Below are 20,506 nucleotides of genomic sequence, written 5' to 3' on the forward strand. Positions count from 1 at the left end.
CTCCTGTACATGTGCAGGTACACCACACACACACACACAGAGAGAGAGAGAGAGAGAGAGAGAGAGAGAGAGAGAGAGAGAGAGAGAGAGAGAGAGAGAGAGAAAGATAAGCCTCTTACATATTCAAAAGAAAGACATTGACAGCTTGCCACAGCTGCAAACCCAGCATTCTTCACCCTCAGCCACGGACTCTGACATTACCACAGAGTCAACTGAGTCTGCCTCTGCTCCTTAAGCCAAGGGTCACGGGAGCCATTGGTGTCAGTTCCACATGACTTCATGCGGAGAGGCTGCTAAGCTAGGCTTTCTCACTGGGAGCCAAGGCCACCAGCATAGCAACAGCTGGGGCTCTGACATCACTGAGCACTGCATCACAGTGTGTGACTTACTATAGATGAAACTGATTTCTCAGGTGCCTTCTAGTCCTGACCAACCAAGGTCTCAGATGGCAACCCTGCAGTATCACTGAAGCTAGAAGGGACTTCCCTGAGACACTGCTGTGTACAAGCACCAACGAGATGGCCAAGCCTCTGCTTCTCTGTGGTACCTGCCATTTGGGGCTCTGAGAAATGGAGTCAGCCTTCCCCTGCCATAAAGACAGGCTCTGCCCTAAGGGTTTCTGATCCTTTTCACAGGCATTTACATGCACTTCCCTGTAGAGGAGACAGAGGGGACTCTGGACCATAAGGATAGCAGGATGCTATCCTTATGATGACACGGTTGGGTGCTTGGGTGCTATCCCAGAGAATCTTCAACCCTCCCCCCAATCAGTTGTGACCAAAGGGACAGACCTACTCACAAGACAAAATGGAACCAGGCATCAGACAGGATGGACTGAAGATCAGAGGGTCTCAGCAGGAAAATGGCAATGCCCTGGGATCAACAGAAAAGAAAAGCTTGACTCTCTGCCTGCCCTTCACCCAGGGGTTGGGAAGTACTGATCCAGTGCCTGCCCTTCACCCAGGGGTCGGGAAGTACTGCTCCAGTGGGGTTTCAGGCAGGGCTGTGTATGTGACAGTTCAGCTAGAGTCCAAGGGTGGAGTGTGGAAGCTGACCTGTGCTCAGGGGGCATCACTGACGCCTCAGTGAGGGTAGAGCTCCCACAGGCTTCTCACTCCCATCCTCAACCCAGAAACTGCAAAGCCACAGTCACTATAGCTGCCCATGAAAGGTGGCCTAATTTTCCAGCCCCTGAGCTTTTGTGCCTGCTGCTTATCATGACCTCCCTACAGATGAAGCTTCCACTCCTCCTCCCACTCCCAGATAAGTCGTCTTCCTCCCTATAAACACCGTTCTAATCCACCTTACAGTCTAGATGTTTGTGACCATTAGCTCCCTTATCAAACTGATCTTAAGAAAGGCAAACTCCCCCCATCCCTGGCACACACACCCCAATGCAAAAGGCTCAAAATCTACAGGCTGACTCACTGGCTGGCTAAATGGGTTAAGCAGGTAGATACATGAGTGGGTGAAAGGGTGAGTGGATAGATGGATGGACAAACAGATGGAAAAATGGCTGAATAAAAAAACAAGTATGGTGCCTAGGTCATGTAGGGTTTGGATTGGATGAATGAGTGACTGGGTAGATGGTAAGAGGCAGGCAACAAGATGGTAGAATGGAGAAGGAAGAATGATAGGCCCAGAGTGGCATGAAGGATAGATACATGGTGGACAATTTGACAGATGGATGGAGGAGGGGATGGAGCAGATACAATGGGCCTGACTTACTCATACTGTACTTAGGAACCTAAGGCCTAAAAAGGAAACAGTTTCCTGAATCCCCTACAGTAGAGGCAGTACAGGCTAGAGTGAAAGCCAGCCCTGCTCCTACCCTGCTGGCCTCAAGGGGTATTCCAAAAGGACATAGAAATGTACTCACCTCTTTCACAGAGATGCACGTGGCCCAGATAAGAACAAACATCCTCCCTAGGAGCTGAAGCCAACTCATCTTGTGTGTCAGAGCCAAGGGGTGTGGGAGATCCTGAGAAGGAAGGAAAGAGGAGGTAAAGGTGAAGAAGGGAGAAGGAAGGGCAGTGCCAGCTCTGGAGGACCCAGGCTGTATATGCATGCATGCTGGACTCTCAAGATGGACCGGGGCCACTGTAGAACCTCATCTTCTAACCATACCTGCCCCACCCTCAATGGGAACCCAGAACTTTGCAGTAAGGACAATGCACTATGTGCTAACAACCCCACATCCTCTACCAGACACTCACAGTTCAGTGAAGCTGAGACTCTGCAACCCCACTAACAAGTAGGAAACTGAGGCCCAAAGAAGTGGGGAAGCTTAGCTAAGTAACCTCTTCTCCACCCACTTTCTACCACAACAGGCGGTGTAGTCTAGGCCCACATAGAAAGCCTGGGGAGGGCCTGGGGTTCCTTAATCCCCAACTCTCTCCCAAGAAAACCCTCCCTGGATCTGTGCACCCACAGCTTGGCTAACCAACCATTCTATTCACTCGAACTTTGGATAATAGTTGGATGACAGTGTGAACATCCCTTTTATCTGGGCCTCAATTTCCCCATCTCTACATGGGGCAGTTCCAAGATCCTTCATCTCAGGCCTTCCCACCACCACCCCATCCCCGGGATCTTCCCCATACCTCATCTTCCCGAGGACGGTAGTAAGAGACGAGAGTCAGGGTGATGTTGTAGAAGAAATAGAAGCAGAAGGACAAGAAGAACATGTACTTGGCAAATTTCTTCCATTTCATATGGAGCAGCGTATGCAGAGGCTCCAGGGTCAGCATCTCATGCCGGTTCTGGGAATAGAGCATCCCATGGGGATGAGGCAGGTAGAAAAGGACCATTTTCAAAAGGCCCATCCAGAACCCAGAGGCAGCAAGGCCAGTGATAGAAGGCTCCAGTCATCGGGAGCAACAGACCTGCTTGATGGAAATGCTGGAAGGGTAACTCCCAGCTCCCAGGGCTCCTTTTTTGGGGCAGCCAAATGCTGCAGGGGTCTGGGGTCTCCCAGCAGAAAGGGCACTGATGCACAGCAAGGAATGGAAACTAGAAAAAGGTTCCAGCATCCCTGTGACCTTAGGAGCCTTTCTTGGCTCATCTATTTATCTCTATCACAACCTTTACCCACCCTGCTAAACAGGCTACTTTGAGGGTTCAGAGTGGAGACCTGGCCCACTGCCTCACTCCTCGAAAGACCTGAAAACCATCCAAACTGACCCTCAGTCTTCACCTCCAGCTATATTTGCTTTCCCTCTCCCTCCTCCTGGAAAGGTCGATTGCTCAAGACAGTGAACACCGTCTGACCTCACGTGTACTCAAGTTTAGAGGAAGAAAGGACTCTAAGCCAAACCAGGAGGAGTCAGGGTATGCAAGATCAATACCACACACCTCTTCATTGTCTCCAGATTGCTTGGGATTCTGAAGGCAGTCCCTTACCCTTAGCTCTATTATTCACTGCCAGCCAGAAACAAAAGAGATAGCTTCTATCTGGCCCCTGCTTTCTGTGCCAGACTCCACCACCAAGATAAATCACCAATATGGGACTTAGGGGACTCTGACACAACTGTCCCCACGGTCCTCAAGCCCTGGCCTGAGGTCCAGCCCTCACTCTTTGTTCCTGCCAACCTGCCTGGGAGACCCACATCAATGTTGGTGTTGTAGACGATGATTTCCAGCACAGAGTTATCTGTCGTGGTGTCTACGTTGGTGAGGTCATAGAGTGAAGATGACACGGGCCCATATGCCCAGTCCGTGAACTTCCTGGACAGGCTCCGGAGAGGCTTCTCCTTGATCTCACGGCTGAGGATGTACTTCAGGATCTGGGGACAAGAAGGGGGCAATGGGGCTTGGGGACAACAGACCTGGACCATTCAGAGGCAGGTCAGCCCAGAATATGTTCCCACCCAAAAGGGTATGAGTGCCACCTCTGCCTGGAGCTGTGACCCTGGGTTCTAGCTGTATCTGTAAAATGGGAGTGAGGTTCACAGTTCTTGCCTTCTCGCAGAGTACAAGAGCCCTTTTGCACACTGCAGAAAGCCAAACCATCAGCGAGTAGGCCCCCAAACCAACTGGGCTCCAGTTCAGTCAAGAATCCAAGAACTGACCACTTTTAGAAGTGATTTCCATGAGGCCTGAACTTGAAGTTCTCTGTTTCTCTGCTACACCATTGCACCCTCAGTCTGGACTTTACAGCCAGGCTCGTCACTCTGGCTGAACCAGCTGTGACATCAGGCGCCAGCCTTCTCAAAGAGGACCATGAAGCCCACTCTGTAGGTCAGTGGTCCTCAAACCCTGCTGTATGTTAGGGTCTCTGAGGAGTTTTTCAAAACACATAACCAACTACTAAAACTCCAGATGCAGGGAGAAACCTGGGAAGTGTTTTGTGAAGCTCTCTGTATGAGTCCCCTGTACAGGAGGGGCCATTGCTCTCCATCTTTCCACTTCCTGAAAGCCAACCCATCAATCACCCAAGATTGAGGATACAGCATCCAGGGCATGAACCCAAAACCCAACAAGAGAGATCTGTTGGGAGAACAACATCAGTGTGTGACTCTCACACAGCCCCACTGTGTCTCCCACCACAGCCCAGACAAACAGCTCCTGCATCCCAATGAGTAAAAGCCCCCAGGGCAGGTCTGTAGCTTGGACATGGCTGAGTCCTCCATTCCCAGCGTGGCAGCCACCTTGGGTGACATCCAAGAAAGTTTTCTACAAGACACTGAATAAAGGAGAAGACTCGGGAGCCTCCTGGTGGGTACCTTCCTTAGACCAGCCTTGATGAAAGCACCAGGGGTCCCAGGGCCATCTTCCCTGGGCTGGGGTAGCAGGGAGCACAAATAAGAGTTGCATGCAGGAAAAGGCTCATGGAAGAAACTAGACCCACAAATACCCTCTGACTCTCTCCAGAATCCCTACAAGCTATGACCCTGGGTGGCAGAAGAGGTTGAGTCAGATACACAATTCTCCCTTTGTTAAAGCTGTTGTCCATCTCCCCGCCCTCTACAAGGGAATAAAAAGGTCCCTTGTGGGCTCCAGCCCTGGCCTGACCTCAGGGCAGCTGACTAGGAAAAGTACAAGGATACATAGCTGGAATTGTTCAATAGGTGTCAGCTATCCAATGTCCTTCCATAGTCTTCCAGAAGCCACATTCCACCCCCAAGAACTATTCCCTGAGAAGAAATTTGATATCAGCCAGACCACAGCTGTAGCCACAGATAAACACATCAGCCTGTCCCACCCTAGGTCTTTCCAAGGTGCTCAGATCAGCCTGGAGTTCTTTGACCACATCACATAGGCAAAGAGGCCCATATAACCACACCCTGCTGAAGAGGCTGGCCAACAGACTAAAGTCCTCCTATTGCCAGGGAGAAGAAGCCCATTGACTGTGGCCCCAGAGTAGCCATTCTGGAACCACTGCCCCCAGAAGAAGCAAGCCTGAAGGACAGACACGCAGCCTGTGGTTGAATGTCACCACTCAGGAATGCTCAACCACAAAGCACCTGAAATATTGCATCACCTTGGCCTTAGGGATTCCCCAGTCTGACCCCACCTAGGAAGTCCCAGGAAGAGAGAATGAACTCTGGAATGTGGGACTGATGTCTTAAGGGTGGACCACATGCTGGATTTCACTGAGCTACCACTGCACTTCCAGACCTAAGCTGCAACCTTCCCAGAGATGAGGCTGGGGCCTGTGGGATCCTCAGACAGGCACCATACTTCCACAACCCTTACATCCGCTGCAGGGCCCACCTCAGCCTTGCCCATCTTGGCAGCCAGTTGCAGTGGCGTGAGCCCATCGTTGTTGCGCATGGTCTCCAGCTCCCAGTTGCCACTCCTCAGCAGGATCATGTCATACATCCGCTTAACAAAATCATTCTGGGTCTTGAAGTCCTCAGCCACTGTCACCAGCGCATGCAGGATGTTGTTTCCCCGAGAGTCCTGGGAAGTGATGTCTGTCTGCTCGTTCTCCATCAGCAGTTGGACAATCTCAGGCTGGTTGGTACATGCTGCCAAGGCCAGGGGCGTCTCACCTGGGAGAGGGGAGTGACTGAGCTCAGTTTTTTCATAGGCCAAAAGCAATATCCTTCAGACCCCAGGCCCAGAGGCCCAGATGCTGGCCATCACAGCAGCACTGATCCCTGAGGCTCCCTGACCACCTCCCCCTTGCTCAGTGAAGACTGAAGCGGGTTCACACCCATAGCTACCAGTGCTCTCTGCTCCCCACTGGCTTCCCAACACTCTGCTCAGCGGAAGAGCAGAACATCCCCACTACTCAGAATGAGAACTCTAATACCAACACACCTCACAAAGCCCTCTCTGTTTTGAGCTCCTCTTATCCTGTCACTCATGCTCACCCCTCTCCTGTCACAATGGCCTTCTTACTCCAGCAAGGAGCATTCTCTAAGCTCAGGGCCTTTGCACACACTGTTCTTGCTTCCTGCAGCTGCTCTTTATTGCTTATTCCCAGCCTTTGCTCAGATCCCACCTTCTCCATGACTCACTCTCAATGCCCTATTTAGATTTCCACTCACCCAGACAAAACTCTGGGTACTTCTTCCTCTTTTTACTCCCACCTGTGCCCTCTCTTTATTCCACCCAAAAAATGTTTCCCAACACTGGCTGCAATTAGGTCCTAGGCTGGGCAGTGAGGACGTAAGACTCACTGAGCAAGAAGCTGTCCTCAAAGATGCCCAGACTCATCTAGTCCTGCTGACTACAGAGCTGAAGGTGGGGAAGATGGTTCAGTGGATAAGACTGCTTGCTGCAAAGCATGAGGAGCCAAGTTCAAATCCCCAGCACTCATGTAAAAAGTTGAGCATGGCTGGCACCGGGGCAGAGACAAACAGTTTATGGGGCTTATTGGTCACCAGCCTAGTTCCACTAGATTCTGTCTCAAGGGAAAAGGATGAAAAGTAATACAGGGGACACCAGATGTCCCCCTCTGTCCTCTGTGCCCACATTCACATACTCTTCACATATAAACCGTACATACACAAAAAAAAGAGAGAGGAAAAATCAGAGCAGCGACAGTCAGGCCCAGTGGGCCTTCTTACTGCCCGTCCTGACTGTGATGGTGGTAATATAAAAATAATAGAACTGTACACTAAAATGGGTAGATTGCAATAACCTAAAGTACACGTTTTTTTAACATAAAGAATTTGTAAAGGCAACGTGAACATTGTCAGAAGAGGGAGAAACATTTGTGTCAAATCTAACCTCCCACCAAAACATACACATGCACATACACACATACAGACATATATGCACACACATGCACACACAAGCACACATATATACATGCACACTCACACATGCACTCACACATGCACACACACACACGAGTCTTTGTTCTTTGCAAGTGTGAGCCCTACTGCCATCAGGCAGGTAGCACTGTCAGGCAGGCTCTTCCACCCTAGTGGGACTCAGCACCAACCCAGTCTTAATGCACATACACGGAAGAGACTGTCTTGTAGCACCCCGGTGTGGCAGGGCTGGTCGCAGCAGAGCACAGGACAGAAAGCCCCTTCTCCCTCCCCCATCTTCCACTCCTTTGGTAGGCATCACCTACCAAAATAGAAGCCTTCATGCTGGTATTTGGGGTTGAAGAAGACCCCCTTGGCGTGAGCGTTGACGTCAGCACCCGCTGCTATGAGCACTGCTGTGATGTCTCCTTGCCGCCGCTCAATGGCGATGTTCAGCGCTGTCTGCCCTGCAAACAGCCGGCATGGGTACTCAAGGGCCGGAAAACCTGATCTTGGAGTCCCTTGACCCCAGGTGGCAGTAGCTGACTGAAAATACTAAGGGTGTAGATACCATGTGTGGGGACACCGTGTTGACACCAGTTGAATTCTAGGAAAGCAGGAATGAGCTGCACCCCACAATGGAGGAAACCAGGGCAGGGGTGGCTACAACTTGCTAGCTGCAAAAGCAACAGCAAGGGCTAGGTAAAGAGGCTAAGAAAGACTGAGAAGGAGGATTTGTGGCCAGGACAGAAAAACCTTGCTACAGGGACAAATAAGGTTGGTATATTAAGTCTATCAAAAACGTGGTAAACCTCTGCAGGGGTGGGGAAATTGACCATGAGAAACAAACTCCATCTTTGCCCTCAAAAAGACGTCACTAAGCAGCTACTCAGCAGTCAGGGACAGGAAGATCACAAGTTCAAGGCTATCTGGGCTGTGAAGTGAGTTCAAGACCAACCTGAGCAACTTAGGTAGACCCTAACTCAAATGTTTTTAAGAAGAGGTGGGGATGTAGCTCCATGGTAAGGCACGTCCCAGTACCACACCCCAAAATTAAAGGGGTCTTGTGCCAACAGTGGCAAGACCATAGGACCCTGAACTATAAACAAAAAGAAAGACAAGTACTGAGTTAGAAGGAGAGAAGAGGCAGAACAAGTAAGCCTCAGACCCTGGTCTAAACCTCTGCAGGACGAATGTCAGCTCTCAAGTGACAGGCTGAGAACAGGCTATGGCTCCCTTTCTCTCTTTTAGTTCAGCAACCAATCATAGCAATTCCTCCCTGGGGGTCCTGCCCCTCCTCCATAATGCCATGACTTTCCCTTTTGAAAGTCTGTAGAGTTCAAACAATAAATCAAGATTACTTTCCCTGTGAGGAGGGTTAAAGACCCCCATGTGAACCCCCAACTGGAAAAGCTGAGGTGTTTACACCCCCTGGCATGTCAGCAAGATATGAAGAGGTGATCGTGAGCTGATCACTTCTGCTAACTGTGAGAAGCTGTTTACTGACTCCAAAGACTTGTGACACAGCCTATGAACAGCTCGCAGTGTGTTTCCTGGTCAGGGAAACAAGGCACTAAATTATATTCCCTGGTTCCACAAAACCAGACCGAAATGGGACTGATTATATCATTCATGACCGTGAGGCTGACTGTTGGCTTTGCTGGTCCCCTACCTGGCTCTCCAGCCCCTCTGGGCTTCTCTTTCCTTGTTTGTTCGTTTGTTTGCTTGCTTTGTGGTTCTTGGGAATCTAACAGTGTCTTGCACATGCTAGGGAAGCTCTCCTCAATTGAATGACATCCCCAGGCCGTGCAGTCTTCCTCGTGTCAAATCCACAAGCCCATGCCCATGTTAGAGCTCTTACCCTGACCCTGCTCTGGATCCTTCCCATCAGGTAAGCATTGGTCAAGCAACCACTGTACGGTGGCTCACCCCAGTCACTTCCTGTCACATGACATCATCTTTACCTCTGTTCCTGGCATATTCTGTCTAAAGTCGCCTTTTTAGAGCATCAACGTTTCCTGACTTGTTCACCCATGCTCAGCATTATTTACAGGGAAAGGGAAGGCCGAGATGGATGCCTACTACGTATTTGGCTTCTCCATAGCCAAAGTGCCTCTGTGAGGCAAGATGGGCTGTATCTGAAGCCACACCCACCTTGGGAAATCCCAACCTCTCCCCCTTAGGTTGCCTCTGTCTCCAGGTACCTTCATAGGCCTCTTCTGTGTACTCGGCGTTGATGAACCTGTCCAGGATGTCGTTCTCCTCCGCGAAGGCAAGCAGAATCCGCACGATCTCTTTGGTATTAGGATTGATGTTGAGCAAAGCCTTCATCAGGCAGGTCTTCCCGGTGTCTGAGGCAGTCAGCTTGTGCATGAGGAAGTCTGCAGATGGTCAGGGATAAAGGCAGGGGCAGGAAGGGCAGACAGAACAGTGGAAGCTGCAGCCTCATACCTCAGAAGCATGCCCTCTCGCCTGCACTGGGGGCCCCCAGCCCTGTACTTCCAGATCCTCTTTCCTCCTCTCTCCAGCCCCTCTTCCAGCTCCTTTCCTAGTTTGTTGTTCAGAGCCCTCTAGCTCCATTGAAATCCTCATCCAAGGCCACCTGCTCTCCAAGCTCGACACCTTCTCTCTGGAGGAGAGACAATGTCACCCGGAGCCTGGCTGCCCATGTTGGTGCCGAAATCTCCCTATCACTCCTCGTGGTCTAAAAGTACATCTCATCATCTCCCCAGCAACCTGTTCCTCTCCTTGATCCTCAGACAGCTATGAACCCCCATAGCCTTTTTTAACTCCTGTCAATGCCTGAAGAGCTCTTCACCCTCCCCTAGGCCTGCTTCAGGGTCCCAACACTGAATAGCAACCCTCTCCTGACTTGCTCCACACAATAGCCAGACCACGCCCTCTTCCTGGCTAAACCCATCGTGACTCCCCACGGCCCTCTAAGTCAAGCACAAGATTGGTATCCCAATATCCAAGGTGCCTCATGCTCCAGCCTCACAGGAGCTAGAACAGGGGCCAAGCCAAACCAACCAGGGACCCTGGGGCCTGCACTCTATGCCAGGGCCGGGCACTAACCAGGCACATCCAGGCCACGGCGCCGTCTGCAGAGTTCCTGAAGATCCTGCAGGAGCTCCCGCAACTCCCCGACGCAGCCCTCAGACACAGCCGCGAAGATGCGCTTCTTCAGCCGCTTCTTCTTCTGCCTCTGTTCTTCCTTGGCCAGATTTGCACTAAGACCAGAAGGTATTGTGAATTCATCCTGTGTTTGCCTCCACTCCTACTCTCTTCTCCTCCGCCACCAGAGCTCCTAGCTTCCAGGCCACCGCTCCAACCCCTAGGCCTCCCATGTCTTTGGCGACGTCCATGTTTGTGTTCCATGTTCGATCAAGTTCCCCTTGCAATCCATACGCAATCATATTGATCAAAATACACCTGCATACACGTGGGGATGATCAAGAAGGATGTATGTCTATTGTAGCCATTACTTTAAAATATGGAACTAAGGGAAGATAAACTCCCTTTCATCTCCATATCTGAACTTTTCCATCTATCCCTCCTTGTCCCCACACTCCAAATAGGCTATTACTATAATGTAGATGTGTCTCCTTTCACTTGTATGTGTTCTCGCAAAAATGCATACTGTTCTATGTGAATAGATTTTACATGTATGTAATTGTGTGACTTGTGCTGAAGTCCTCATTCTTTTGTGTATTGTTTGAATATTTTATAATGAACAGAAATCATTTTATAATTTACTGATCTTTCACTCTGCTCCACAAAATGTCACATGCCACAACCATGGCCCAGGCCTCCAGATGCTTGTCCCAACTCTCCAGAGATGACGGTTTCTTTCTCTTTCCTCTGCAGCCCATGCCTGTGATGCACCCCCCCTTTCTGAGATCAGTGAGATAGGAGGAAGGGGCACACTTACCTTGGACTGTTGGGATTGGATGGGGTCTCTGTCACATCATCCTGAGGAGACTGAGGGGAGTCCATGTCATCACAGTTGCCAGAGATGCTGGAGATGTAGAAGAAGGAAGAGAGTAAGACAAATTTAGAAATGTACAGTGCTACCACCACCAGGCCCAGGTGTTCAGGCCAGCAGCCAGCACTCACCACTGCCGGATGTTGGAGTCCATCGGCTTGGAGAAGATGGGGGGAGAGGTCTTGGTAACGGTGGGGTTGGGCTCAAACCCTTCTATCTCCAGGAAAAAGTGTGCACTGAGGGGACACCCAATCAAGGCCATTAGAACTTGAGCGAGGCCTGTCTGCCTGTGTCCTGCAGCCTTGCCACAGGGGACCCACTCATACTGAGCCCTAGCCTTCGTGCCATCTGTCCCAGCCTAGCCCTTCCAGGATGGAGTAGACTCTGGGTTCTAAGCTGAGTCTAAATGACGCTTGCCTCTAGAAGTACTGTGTGGATGAGCCCACGAGGATCACTGAGCATGGCCCAGCACCTGAGGATTTGCAGCTGTCCCCAAGTGTACAGTCTTTCAAAGATAGAGATGTAGAGACAGAAGCTGGGTTTCCCATCTCCATCCAGCTGCACCTAGAACATGAGCCTGAAGGAAGAGCCTTTTTTTTGGGGGGGGGTGGACCTCTAGACGCAAATCCACACAGGCTTCCAGCAACTTCAGAGAGAGGGCCAGAGTCACCCTGGCTGCTCTTGCCGCCCATTTGCCTCTTTATCACAACAGGAAATGGACAAACAAAGCCAGTCTAGGGCAGGGAGCTGGGGGCCTGGGCCAGGGATCCTCCACTAAGAAGAAAAACCTAAACCAGGCATGGTGGCATATACCTATAATCTCATAACTCAGAAGGTTGAGTCAGGAAGATCATAGGTTCAAGGCCAGCCTGTGCTACATACAGGACTATCTCTAAATACGTATACATTATAAAATATATCATGTGAGAATGGCTCTCATCAGGATAACAAGCAACACCAAACAGTGCAAGAATTGGGACAGCCAAGGGAAGAAACCTCGAATACTGCTGTAGATAATACAAAATACCGCTGCCTCTGTGGGAATCAATATGGAGGCACCTCAAAACTTTTAAATTAGAACGTCCATATGATCCAGATTTAGGATCTGTAGGTCTATAGCACAAAGAATCCAAGCTATCTCCCTACGGGGACACCTGCATATACACGTTTATTACCTCACTATTCACGGTAGCCACGCGACAGTCAGCCAAGCTGCCCACAAATGAACACACAAAATATGGTATTTTGTAAGATGGTGTTCTCAGAAAGGAAATGGCTTTTTTTTTCCTTTCTTCTTTTCTTTCGAGGAGGAAGTCACAAGGGAGGGGGAGTGGACCTGAGAGGTCTGAGAGGTAAATGTGACAACGGTGCATTATGTGGAATTCCCAAATAACCAACGAAAATATGATATTGGAAAAATAAATAAAATGATGTCCTATTCAGCCATGAAGAATGGGATTCTGTATCATTTTCAGGAAAATGTATGGAAATGAAGATGAGCCTGCTAAGGGAAATAAGCCAGACTTAGAAACACATAATATAGTAAAGGTATATTAAACTACAAGTGGGAGCGCTAGGGATACGGAAGGATAATGATAATAGGAGGAGGAATAAGAAAGAGTAAGAAGGGACTGGAGAGGTGACTCAGCAGTTAAGAGCACCGACTGCTCTTCCAGAGGTCCTGAGTTCAATTCCCAGCAACCACAAGGTGGCTCACAACCACCTGTAATGGGATCTGATGCCCTCTTCTGGAGTGTCTGAAGACAGCAACAGTGTACTCACATAGATTTTTTTTAAAATCTTAATAATATATAAATAAGTAAATCTTTAGAAAGAGTAAGAAGGATTCAGGAGAGATGGTTCAGCAATTAAAAGCGTTGGATGCTCTTCCAGAGGACCCAGGTTCGATTCCCAGGACACACATGGCTCACAACCATCTGTAACTCTAGTCCTAGGGGATTCTGTACCCGCCCTCTTCTGGCTTCTGTGGGCACTTTACACACATAGTGTACAGACACACATGCAGGCAAAACAACCATACACATAATAAATCTATATTAACATACAAATAAATGTTCAAAATCTATTTTTTAAAAAATAGCAAGTGGGGCTAATGTGATCAAAGTACATTATGTGCATTGCATGAATGTCATAATGACACCCCTAACTTTGCAACTGATATATGCAAGCAAAAAAAAGTTAATTGAAAAAAATGAAAAAGAAAGGAGGGAGAGGGCCCAGAAAACATTGCCAGTCAGGAGGGAGAGGGCCCAGAAAACATTGCCAGTCAGTGGGGGAAAGAGACGAGACCATGGCCAGCTTTCTCTTCAGGCTTCAAGGGATTGGGAGACACCTCAAGAAAAGCCAGACACTGCCCAAGACCTGCCAGCCACAGCTAGCTACACCCACAAATGCAGACACACATGACCTTGGACACCCCAGTCACACACTGGGAGGTGAGTGTTCCGATGACATTAAGGTGAGGATCAGCTGAGGATGAACTCAGTTGTGGTACACCCAACCCTGCAGCTGCTGCAGCAAAGCTGCAGCTGGCCATGTGACCCATCCAGAATGCTGCCTGCCTGACTTCAGGCACAGGGTCCTCCTAAACACTTTGCTGCCTGAGTCTTTCCCAGGCCCAGAACAAAGGATGTTCCAAAGTGCAGTTCCACCCATCTCAAGTTCAAAAAGAAGAGCAGCAGGCTGTGACCAGGGCCCCCAGTCTACAGGCAATGCATTTGAGGCTAAGGATGAGTAAGCACCTACCCCTAGAGCAGACTCCAGTTGGCCATAGATAGAAACTGCTTCCCACTGCCCAGGCTAGTAACTGGCACAGGATACACATTGCTCTGTTCTGCTCAGCTCTGCTCTCTGCTCTGCTCTGCTCTCAGCTTAGTCCTCTGGACCTGCTTGCAGTCTAATCCACTGCAAGGGTTAGTTAGCTAAAAGGAGGCTGTCCAATTGGGGCAATGAGGAAAATCTTGGTTGGCCTGGGAAGTCCTCTCCTCACTTTAGGCACAGACAAGACGAAATCTCATCATTAATCCAGGAAGAAGGGATAAATGGAGCAGAGAACACACTGGCCCTTCCCCCTCCTAGCTTCTGACCATCAAGAGGAATTGTCTGCCAGGCATAGTGGCTCACGCTATGGAGCGCTCAGACAGCTGAAGCAGAAAGATTGTTCAAGGTCAGTCTGGGATATTGGTTAAGAATCTGTTGAGGGGGTGGGGGAAGAGAGAAACAGAGAAAGGACAGAGGGAGAGAGGAAAGGAGGAAGGGAGGGAGGGAGAGATTGAGATTCTGGCCTTAGCTAAGAGCAAATGCTTCAAAAGAAATGAAAATATCAAAAGAGAAAACAAAGGGAGAAGAAAATCTTTGACTGGGACTCAAAACTTTTGGGTTCTGGTCTGCATCCACCTCCAGCCAGGCGCTCTCCGTCTTTAGACCAGGAATCCTCAGCTGATGGGATACTGATTAGGCTAGATGATTCCCAGCTACTCCAAGATCATCCATTTATAAGCTATCCAGCTGAGAGGGACATTGGAGGTCAACCAGTCAAATGACCATACCCTGAACTACCACTGCCCCACTTCACTCTGGCAGCATTACTCAGAAGTCCCAAGCACATCCACTAGCACTCAGCCTCAAGACATCCCGGTTGAGAATTGCTAGATTTTCTCCATACAGAGCTCCAAACCCACACCCATGGCTTTTCTCCAAGAAAATTTGGTCTGGTCTTCGCTTGAACCTATGCTGCCTTTGAGGCTGCTTTACTCACAGATATGTATCAAGTACCTGCAGTGTGACAGTCCTGTAGCTATCTATGATAAAGGCAGACTCCCTTCTTTTCCAGACCTGCTATTCCAGTGGGTTGATCAAAACTGTCTTCAAGGCGAGACTGATGCATAGCACAGATAGGCCATTTCATTCTTTGCTCTAGACAATACGTTGTCATCCAGCTGTAAGTTTCCAAATGGCAGGCACTATGATGACATTATCCTTGAATTTCCAGAATCAACCTTGATTCCCTACCAGTGGTCCTGAAACTCAGAAGACCCCGTTGAAAGGCTGTATGGATGGGTGGGTACCCATAGGGGCCCACAGAGACTGAACTGCCAACCAGACAGCCTGCATGAGACTGATGTAGGCCCTCTGCACATGTGTAACAGTTTGTAGTTTGGTCTTCATGTGGGACTCCTAACAGCAAGAGCAGGGGCTGTCTCTGACTCTGTTGGCTGCCTTTGGGATGCTTTTCCCCTACTGAGCTGCCCTATCTAGCATCAACAGGAAAAGATGTGCTGAGTCTTACTACAATTTGATATGCCAAGGCTGGTTGATATCCATGGGAGGTTTCCTCTTTTCTGAAGAGAAAGGGAGGAGTGGGCATTGGGGAGGGGAGGAAGGCAAGACTAGGAGGAGAGGAGGGAGGGAAATTTTCAGTTGGGATGTAAACTAAATAAATTTATTAATTAAAATTAAAAAATAAAAAAGAAGGGATAGGTGATGAGTGAGAAGTATTCAAGTGGAAGGAATAATGGCTGGTCAGACAGAAGGACAGATGAGCTAATAGATGAATAATGGGCAGATGATAAAATAATAAAAGGGTAGATAGATGGATGGATGGAGAGATAATAAGCAACCAAGTAGATAAGGTAGAGAGGCCTGTGGATAAGACCAATATGCAGACAGATCAATGGTGGAGGCTGAATCCTCCCTGTGACTGGCTGTGCTCCCAACTGCTGAAGCTCTCACCTCCTCCCACCCCCTCCTCAGTCTTATACACAAAGCTGAAGTGGGCTCTTCTGCCACTTCCCCACCAGGTCCCATCTTCTCTTGGACTCCTCCAAGAGATCAGGAATGGCTCCAAAAGCCACATCATGCAAGTATTCAGCACCCAGGCCCAAAACTGAGGGCCCCAGGGAAGGGAGAAAGCATCACCTCACTGTGCAATGGCCTGGCTGGTGCTGAGCCTCTGCGTGGCTTCCTCATCGGCTCACACGCTCCCTCATTCCCTTGTCTGATCCCTCATTGACTCATCCATTTACTCAAAACTAATCAGTTGTCCAGTGTATGTAACTAAGGGGATAACAAGAGGACAATTACCCCTTCCCGGGACCCCCATCCTCAGAGATGGCAACCAGGGTTGAAACATATGCCCCAGTGACCACATCAATCTCTTCAGGGAGAGGCTGGGTTATAGGGATACAAGAACGAAGGCCCTTATAACTGAGAACAGGAATGGGAGGCTCTGTGCTGTGCTAACTGGGATACCATATGCCATGGTTCTGGAAGAATCCTAAAGCAGAAAGAAGAATGAGAAATGCCTCCTAGGCTAGACAGGAAGTTGTGATGGAAAAGGAAAACTTTGGAGCCCAAAGGATAAAATGTGGAGAGAGGAGAGATGACAGCCTAGCTGGAGAAGATCAAATGATTAGGCAAGGGCCTAACTCGCAAGGCAGGGCCTGACCCATGCCTGCCCTACTTGACACTACACAACCACATCCCACCCACCATCATAAGCACATGGTAAGACCTGGACCGTGTGACATTCTGGCTCCTGCCTGCTGCAAATGCTGATTGTTTATTCCTTTGGTCTAGGCCAAAGGCTGCAACCTGGGTGTGGTTAACTCAGGTGCACAGACAGCTGTATATCATTTCTCCACCGTTTCTGTCACCGTGAAGAGACAAGACTAGGAAGCAACCTGGGGTAGATAGGGGCTTCTCTACCATCTGCTTTGACCCAAGAAACAGTCAAGTGTCTGAATTCCCCAAGGCCAGCTCTCTGACCCTGTATATCACCTTACTTAGGGCCCAATAAGGAGGCCAATGTGGCAACTACTCAAGGAATGACATGATGGCTCAGGAAAACTCCCAGGTCCAAAGATCTCTCCCCTCTGTAGGCCTGTGGACCACCTGGAGCCTTCAGTTCTCCCATTAGTTGACTGGCATTGTACTCTGTCTTCACATGTAAGTTAGCCTTTACTTTCCTTCTTCTCCTTAGAACCACATCTTATCCTCAGTTCTGATTGAAAGGCTCAAACTTTCACATGAGGACCCTCAAAAAGTCATTGTGGCCACCATTTCAGGAGACAAAATCACACCTCATACCATTGGCTGGGCCAGGCAGTCATTTAACCAGTAACTCTGAACCTGAAACTTAAGTTCATGAACAGACATGGGCTTCAAAGCAAAAACAGAAAAAATTAAACAAACAAAAAACCCAGTTTAGCTGGGCCTGATGTAGAAAAACCTGGGGTTTTTTGTTTGTTTTGTTGTTTTGTTTTGTTTTATTATGTTTTTACCCTGTCCACAATCCTTTCTTTCCTTATTACCAATCTCTCCTGAAAGTAAAAAGGAGGAAGATCCAGGAAAATGGACCACATTGGCTTAGGTCAACTGTGTCTCTGCTACTTCTTGGATGGGTCCATGAAGTTCTAGGCTGCCCCCACTCCCATGATACCTGTCTCACCTGAACTAGCTTTCTCTCCTGAACTCCAAGGTGGGAGCTCTGCCTAAGTGTCCTCTGGGCATCTCTCACTTGGTACTTCATACCTGAACTTGGCTCACTGCTCCTGTCCTTGCTTCTCCTTGGATGGGCTCATGATTGACGTGAACCACCTTCCTTCTGAGTTACTGCACCAGAAGGGTGGATCTCCTGACTCTTCCGTCTCTGTCCTTGCCCCCAGGAGATCTTTTGACTAACTCCACTCTCGTCTATCTTTTCCTGCATTGCTGACCACCCTGGCTCAGACCTCACCCGTCTCCCAACAGCTTCCTCAGCATCTCCCTGTCTGCACATCCTCTTAATGCGTTGTCCACATGGGTCATTCAGAGCAACGTTTCCAAAATTCCTATCTCCCTGTGTCCTTCCTCAGGAAATCACCTGTGATGCCCCCTCACCTGAAGATCATCAGGGCAGAAGAGGCAGGGTAAATGAGCCATCCTAGACTATCGGCCACCCTGGTCCAGGGAAAGCACAGCTGAACAAGCCTCTTGGTCTAGCTTGGCCCAATCAATAGAAGAATGAGAGATCGTCATGGAGATCTAGAAAGGCTGTTCTCTGTCCCAGCATCCTCCATATCCTCAACTTGGAAGTGAGACAAAACCACTCCAGCCCTGCCCAGCTCCCAGGATCCCCATACAATCAAAATCATATGCTGAGCACTGACCATCCTGTCTGTGCTAACATCTTTGTCAGCATAATGGAAATTAACTGTGTCTTTTAAGTCGATGTCATTAGTAGTGCCCTCATATACAGATGCAGCTCAACACAACTATAGTCATCTCAGTCATAACCTGCATTTTCCCTCCAGTTGACCATGCCATGCATCTTAAGCCCTACAAAACACACAGCCATTGAAATACCCAAAGCTGAGCATGCAACCCTAGCACTCAAAAGGTAAAGGATCCTAAGTTCAAGACTTTTGGGCTATGTATCAAACCAGCCTGAGAAAAATAGCAAGACCCTGTCTCAAAAGAAATAAACTCAGCCAAAAGTATTATGTGCCCAGCTTGTTAATTGACAGTGGCCACAAGACAAATCAGGCATATACTGGTTAGCTACAATACTCTTTATCCAGCTTAGCCCAAAGCATCTACCTTCTTCCTCGGGTGCCAGGATCCTCCTGTTTTAATGCCTCCCAAAATGCACTTTATTCTTATATTTATAAGTTATACTTTGCACAATATTGAATCCATCTCACCTTCTGCCTTCTCAGGCTTTCCCAATATAGCCCATTATACAGACTTGATTCCACAGTAGATTGAAAGCCATTTGTGTGAAAGAGAAAAACATGCCCACTTGAGGATCCTGACCACCTAGAATGACATTCACCTTTTTACTCCTGTTCTCAAGAATGGCTTCAGCAACTCTCATCTCTCTAAGGGTCTTTCTGAATGTTCTTGTTTCGGTGCTCCCTAACTCCTCCAAGGAGACCCTTTTCTCATGCCGATCATGAAGACCTCATCAAAGGCACCTGAATATGCAATGCTGTCCCTCCAATTATACCCAGCTTGTCATCAGGCCACCCCAAATAACAGAGTCTTGAGTCTGCATGAAGCAAGGGATCCCTGGTGGGTGCCTCCAGTGTCCCACACTGTACAACACTCAGGCCCAGGCCTTACCTCTTCTTGGTGGGGGTGAGGTCTGCTGGCCTCTTCTCTGTCAGCACAACAGGGTTCCCACCAGGTGCAGTGGTTCTTTTGCCCATGAGGGGCACCATCTCCTTGGATTGGGCATTCATTGCTGGACCTGAGGCATATGCTGAGGTTGAGGGGGCAGAAGGTAACTTCTGATGGCTTCAGACTCTCATGGGATACCATCCAACTCCTCCGTATCCTTTCTAGGCTACCAGCCCTTCTTGGGAACAAGCAAACTGTTCCTGCAGTTTCCATATCCCCAGCTTCCAAAGCCCCAGGAGAGCCCAGCATAGCACCCAGGAAAGGACCACCCTACCTCTAACTGCCCATCTCCATCTCCTGCCATATTACTCTCTAGGCAGACTTACTTCTAAGACTTAACTTTGCTTTCTCAGTGTCCCACCTAAGACTTTGAATTCAGATCCATTTGTCAAGGTCACAGAACCTTTGACCTTAACACTTAACAGGACATCAATGTCACCTCCTTTGCTCTAGATGCTGCTCTGAATAACACAGCTGAGGGTTTTGAATTTCTCAGCATCCGCTAGTAGTCTCTGCAGCTCACTAACTTCCCTTCTCTTGCTCTTCCCCCACAAGCTAAGCACAGCCAGACCTTGACTGGCACCCTGTTGGATACCCTCTTACCTAGAAGAAACAGAGTCCCTTACCCTGAGATACAGAAGGCCAACCCTTCAGTCCAAACATGCTTTTCAGTATGGGCTGAGTTAGAAAGGGATACTGATACACCTTCCAAAGAGACTAGGGAATGGATCTCAAAGGATAGTTTATGGCCTGGGATGCAGCATAAATGCCATCTGGGCTGGGGGCACAGCCTGTACAATGACCAGGGCTCAAAACAATTCAGTGAAGGTCAAGGAGCAGGTGGAGCTGGAGACCCCGAATGAATTCATGGGGAGTCCTGGCAGCAAAGAGCTTGGCAGCAGGCTGAGCCACATGTGAAGCCCTCGAGCATAACTTGGAAGCTGAGATTGATGCCAGGAAAGCAGGGAGCAGGGAAAGGTTCTGGGTTATATAGGCAACAGAGCCTGAAGGAGAACAGGCCATGGAGGCAAGAGAGACCAGTAATGCGGGGACCAGGAGGAAGCTGTTCTGAAGAGCACAGGGAGGGGGAAGAGGCTGCTAGCCATGAAAGATAGACATAGAAAGGCAGTGT

General features: G+C 49.1%; 1 protein-coding gene across 2 annotated transcripts in view; it reads right to left on the reverse strand.

The window, feature by feature from the left end:
* Positions 1 to 20,506, reverse strand: part of Trpv3 (transient receptor potential cation channel subfamily V member 3) — a 30,112-nt gene that overhangs the window by 8,629 nt on the left and 977 nt on the right. Inside the window, exons 2-12 of one of the 2 annotated variants that reach the window (XM_028787282.1) lie at positions 19,318 to 19,444; positions 11,325 to 11,429; positions 11,140 to 11,226; positions 10,284 to 10,438; positions 9,413 to 9,589; positions 7,535 to 7,675; positions 5,716 to 5,996; positions 3,609 to 3,785; positions 2,604 to 2,762; positions 1,880 to 1,981; positions 800 to 873 (exon numbers count right to left, since the gene is read on the reverse strand). In XM_028787282.1, coding sequence (XP_028643115.1) covers positions 800 to 873; positions 1,880 to 1,981; positions 2,604 to 2,762; positions 3,609 to 3,785; positions 5,716 to 5,996; positions 7,535 to 7,675; positions 9,413 to 9,589; positions 10,284 to 10,438; positions 11,140 to 11,226; positions 11,325 to 11,429; positions 19,318 to 19,436 — 1,577 coding nt within the window. In that variant the 5' untranslated portion in view covers positions 19,437 to 19,444. Of the gene's footprint in view, positions 1 to 799; positions 874 to 1,879; positions 1,982 to 2,603; positions 2,763 to 3,608; positions 3,786 to 5,715; positions 5,997 to 7,534; positions 7,676 to 9,412; positions 9,590 to 10,283; positions 10,439 to 11,139; positions 11,227 to 11,324; positions 11,430 to 19,317; positions 19,457 to 20,506 lie in introns of both variants that reach the window. The other variant, XM_028787280.1, reaches the window with a different exon arrangement.

This window comes from Grammomys surdaster, unplaced genomic scaffold (assembly GCF_004785775.1).
Source record: "Grammomys surdaster isolate TR1022 unplaced genomic scaffold, NIH_TR_1.0 125621, whole genome shotgun sequence".
Taxonomy (NCBI): Eukaryota; Metazoa; Chordata; class Mammalia; order Rodentia; family Muridae; genus Grammomys; species Grammomys surdaster.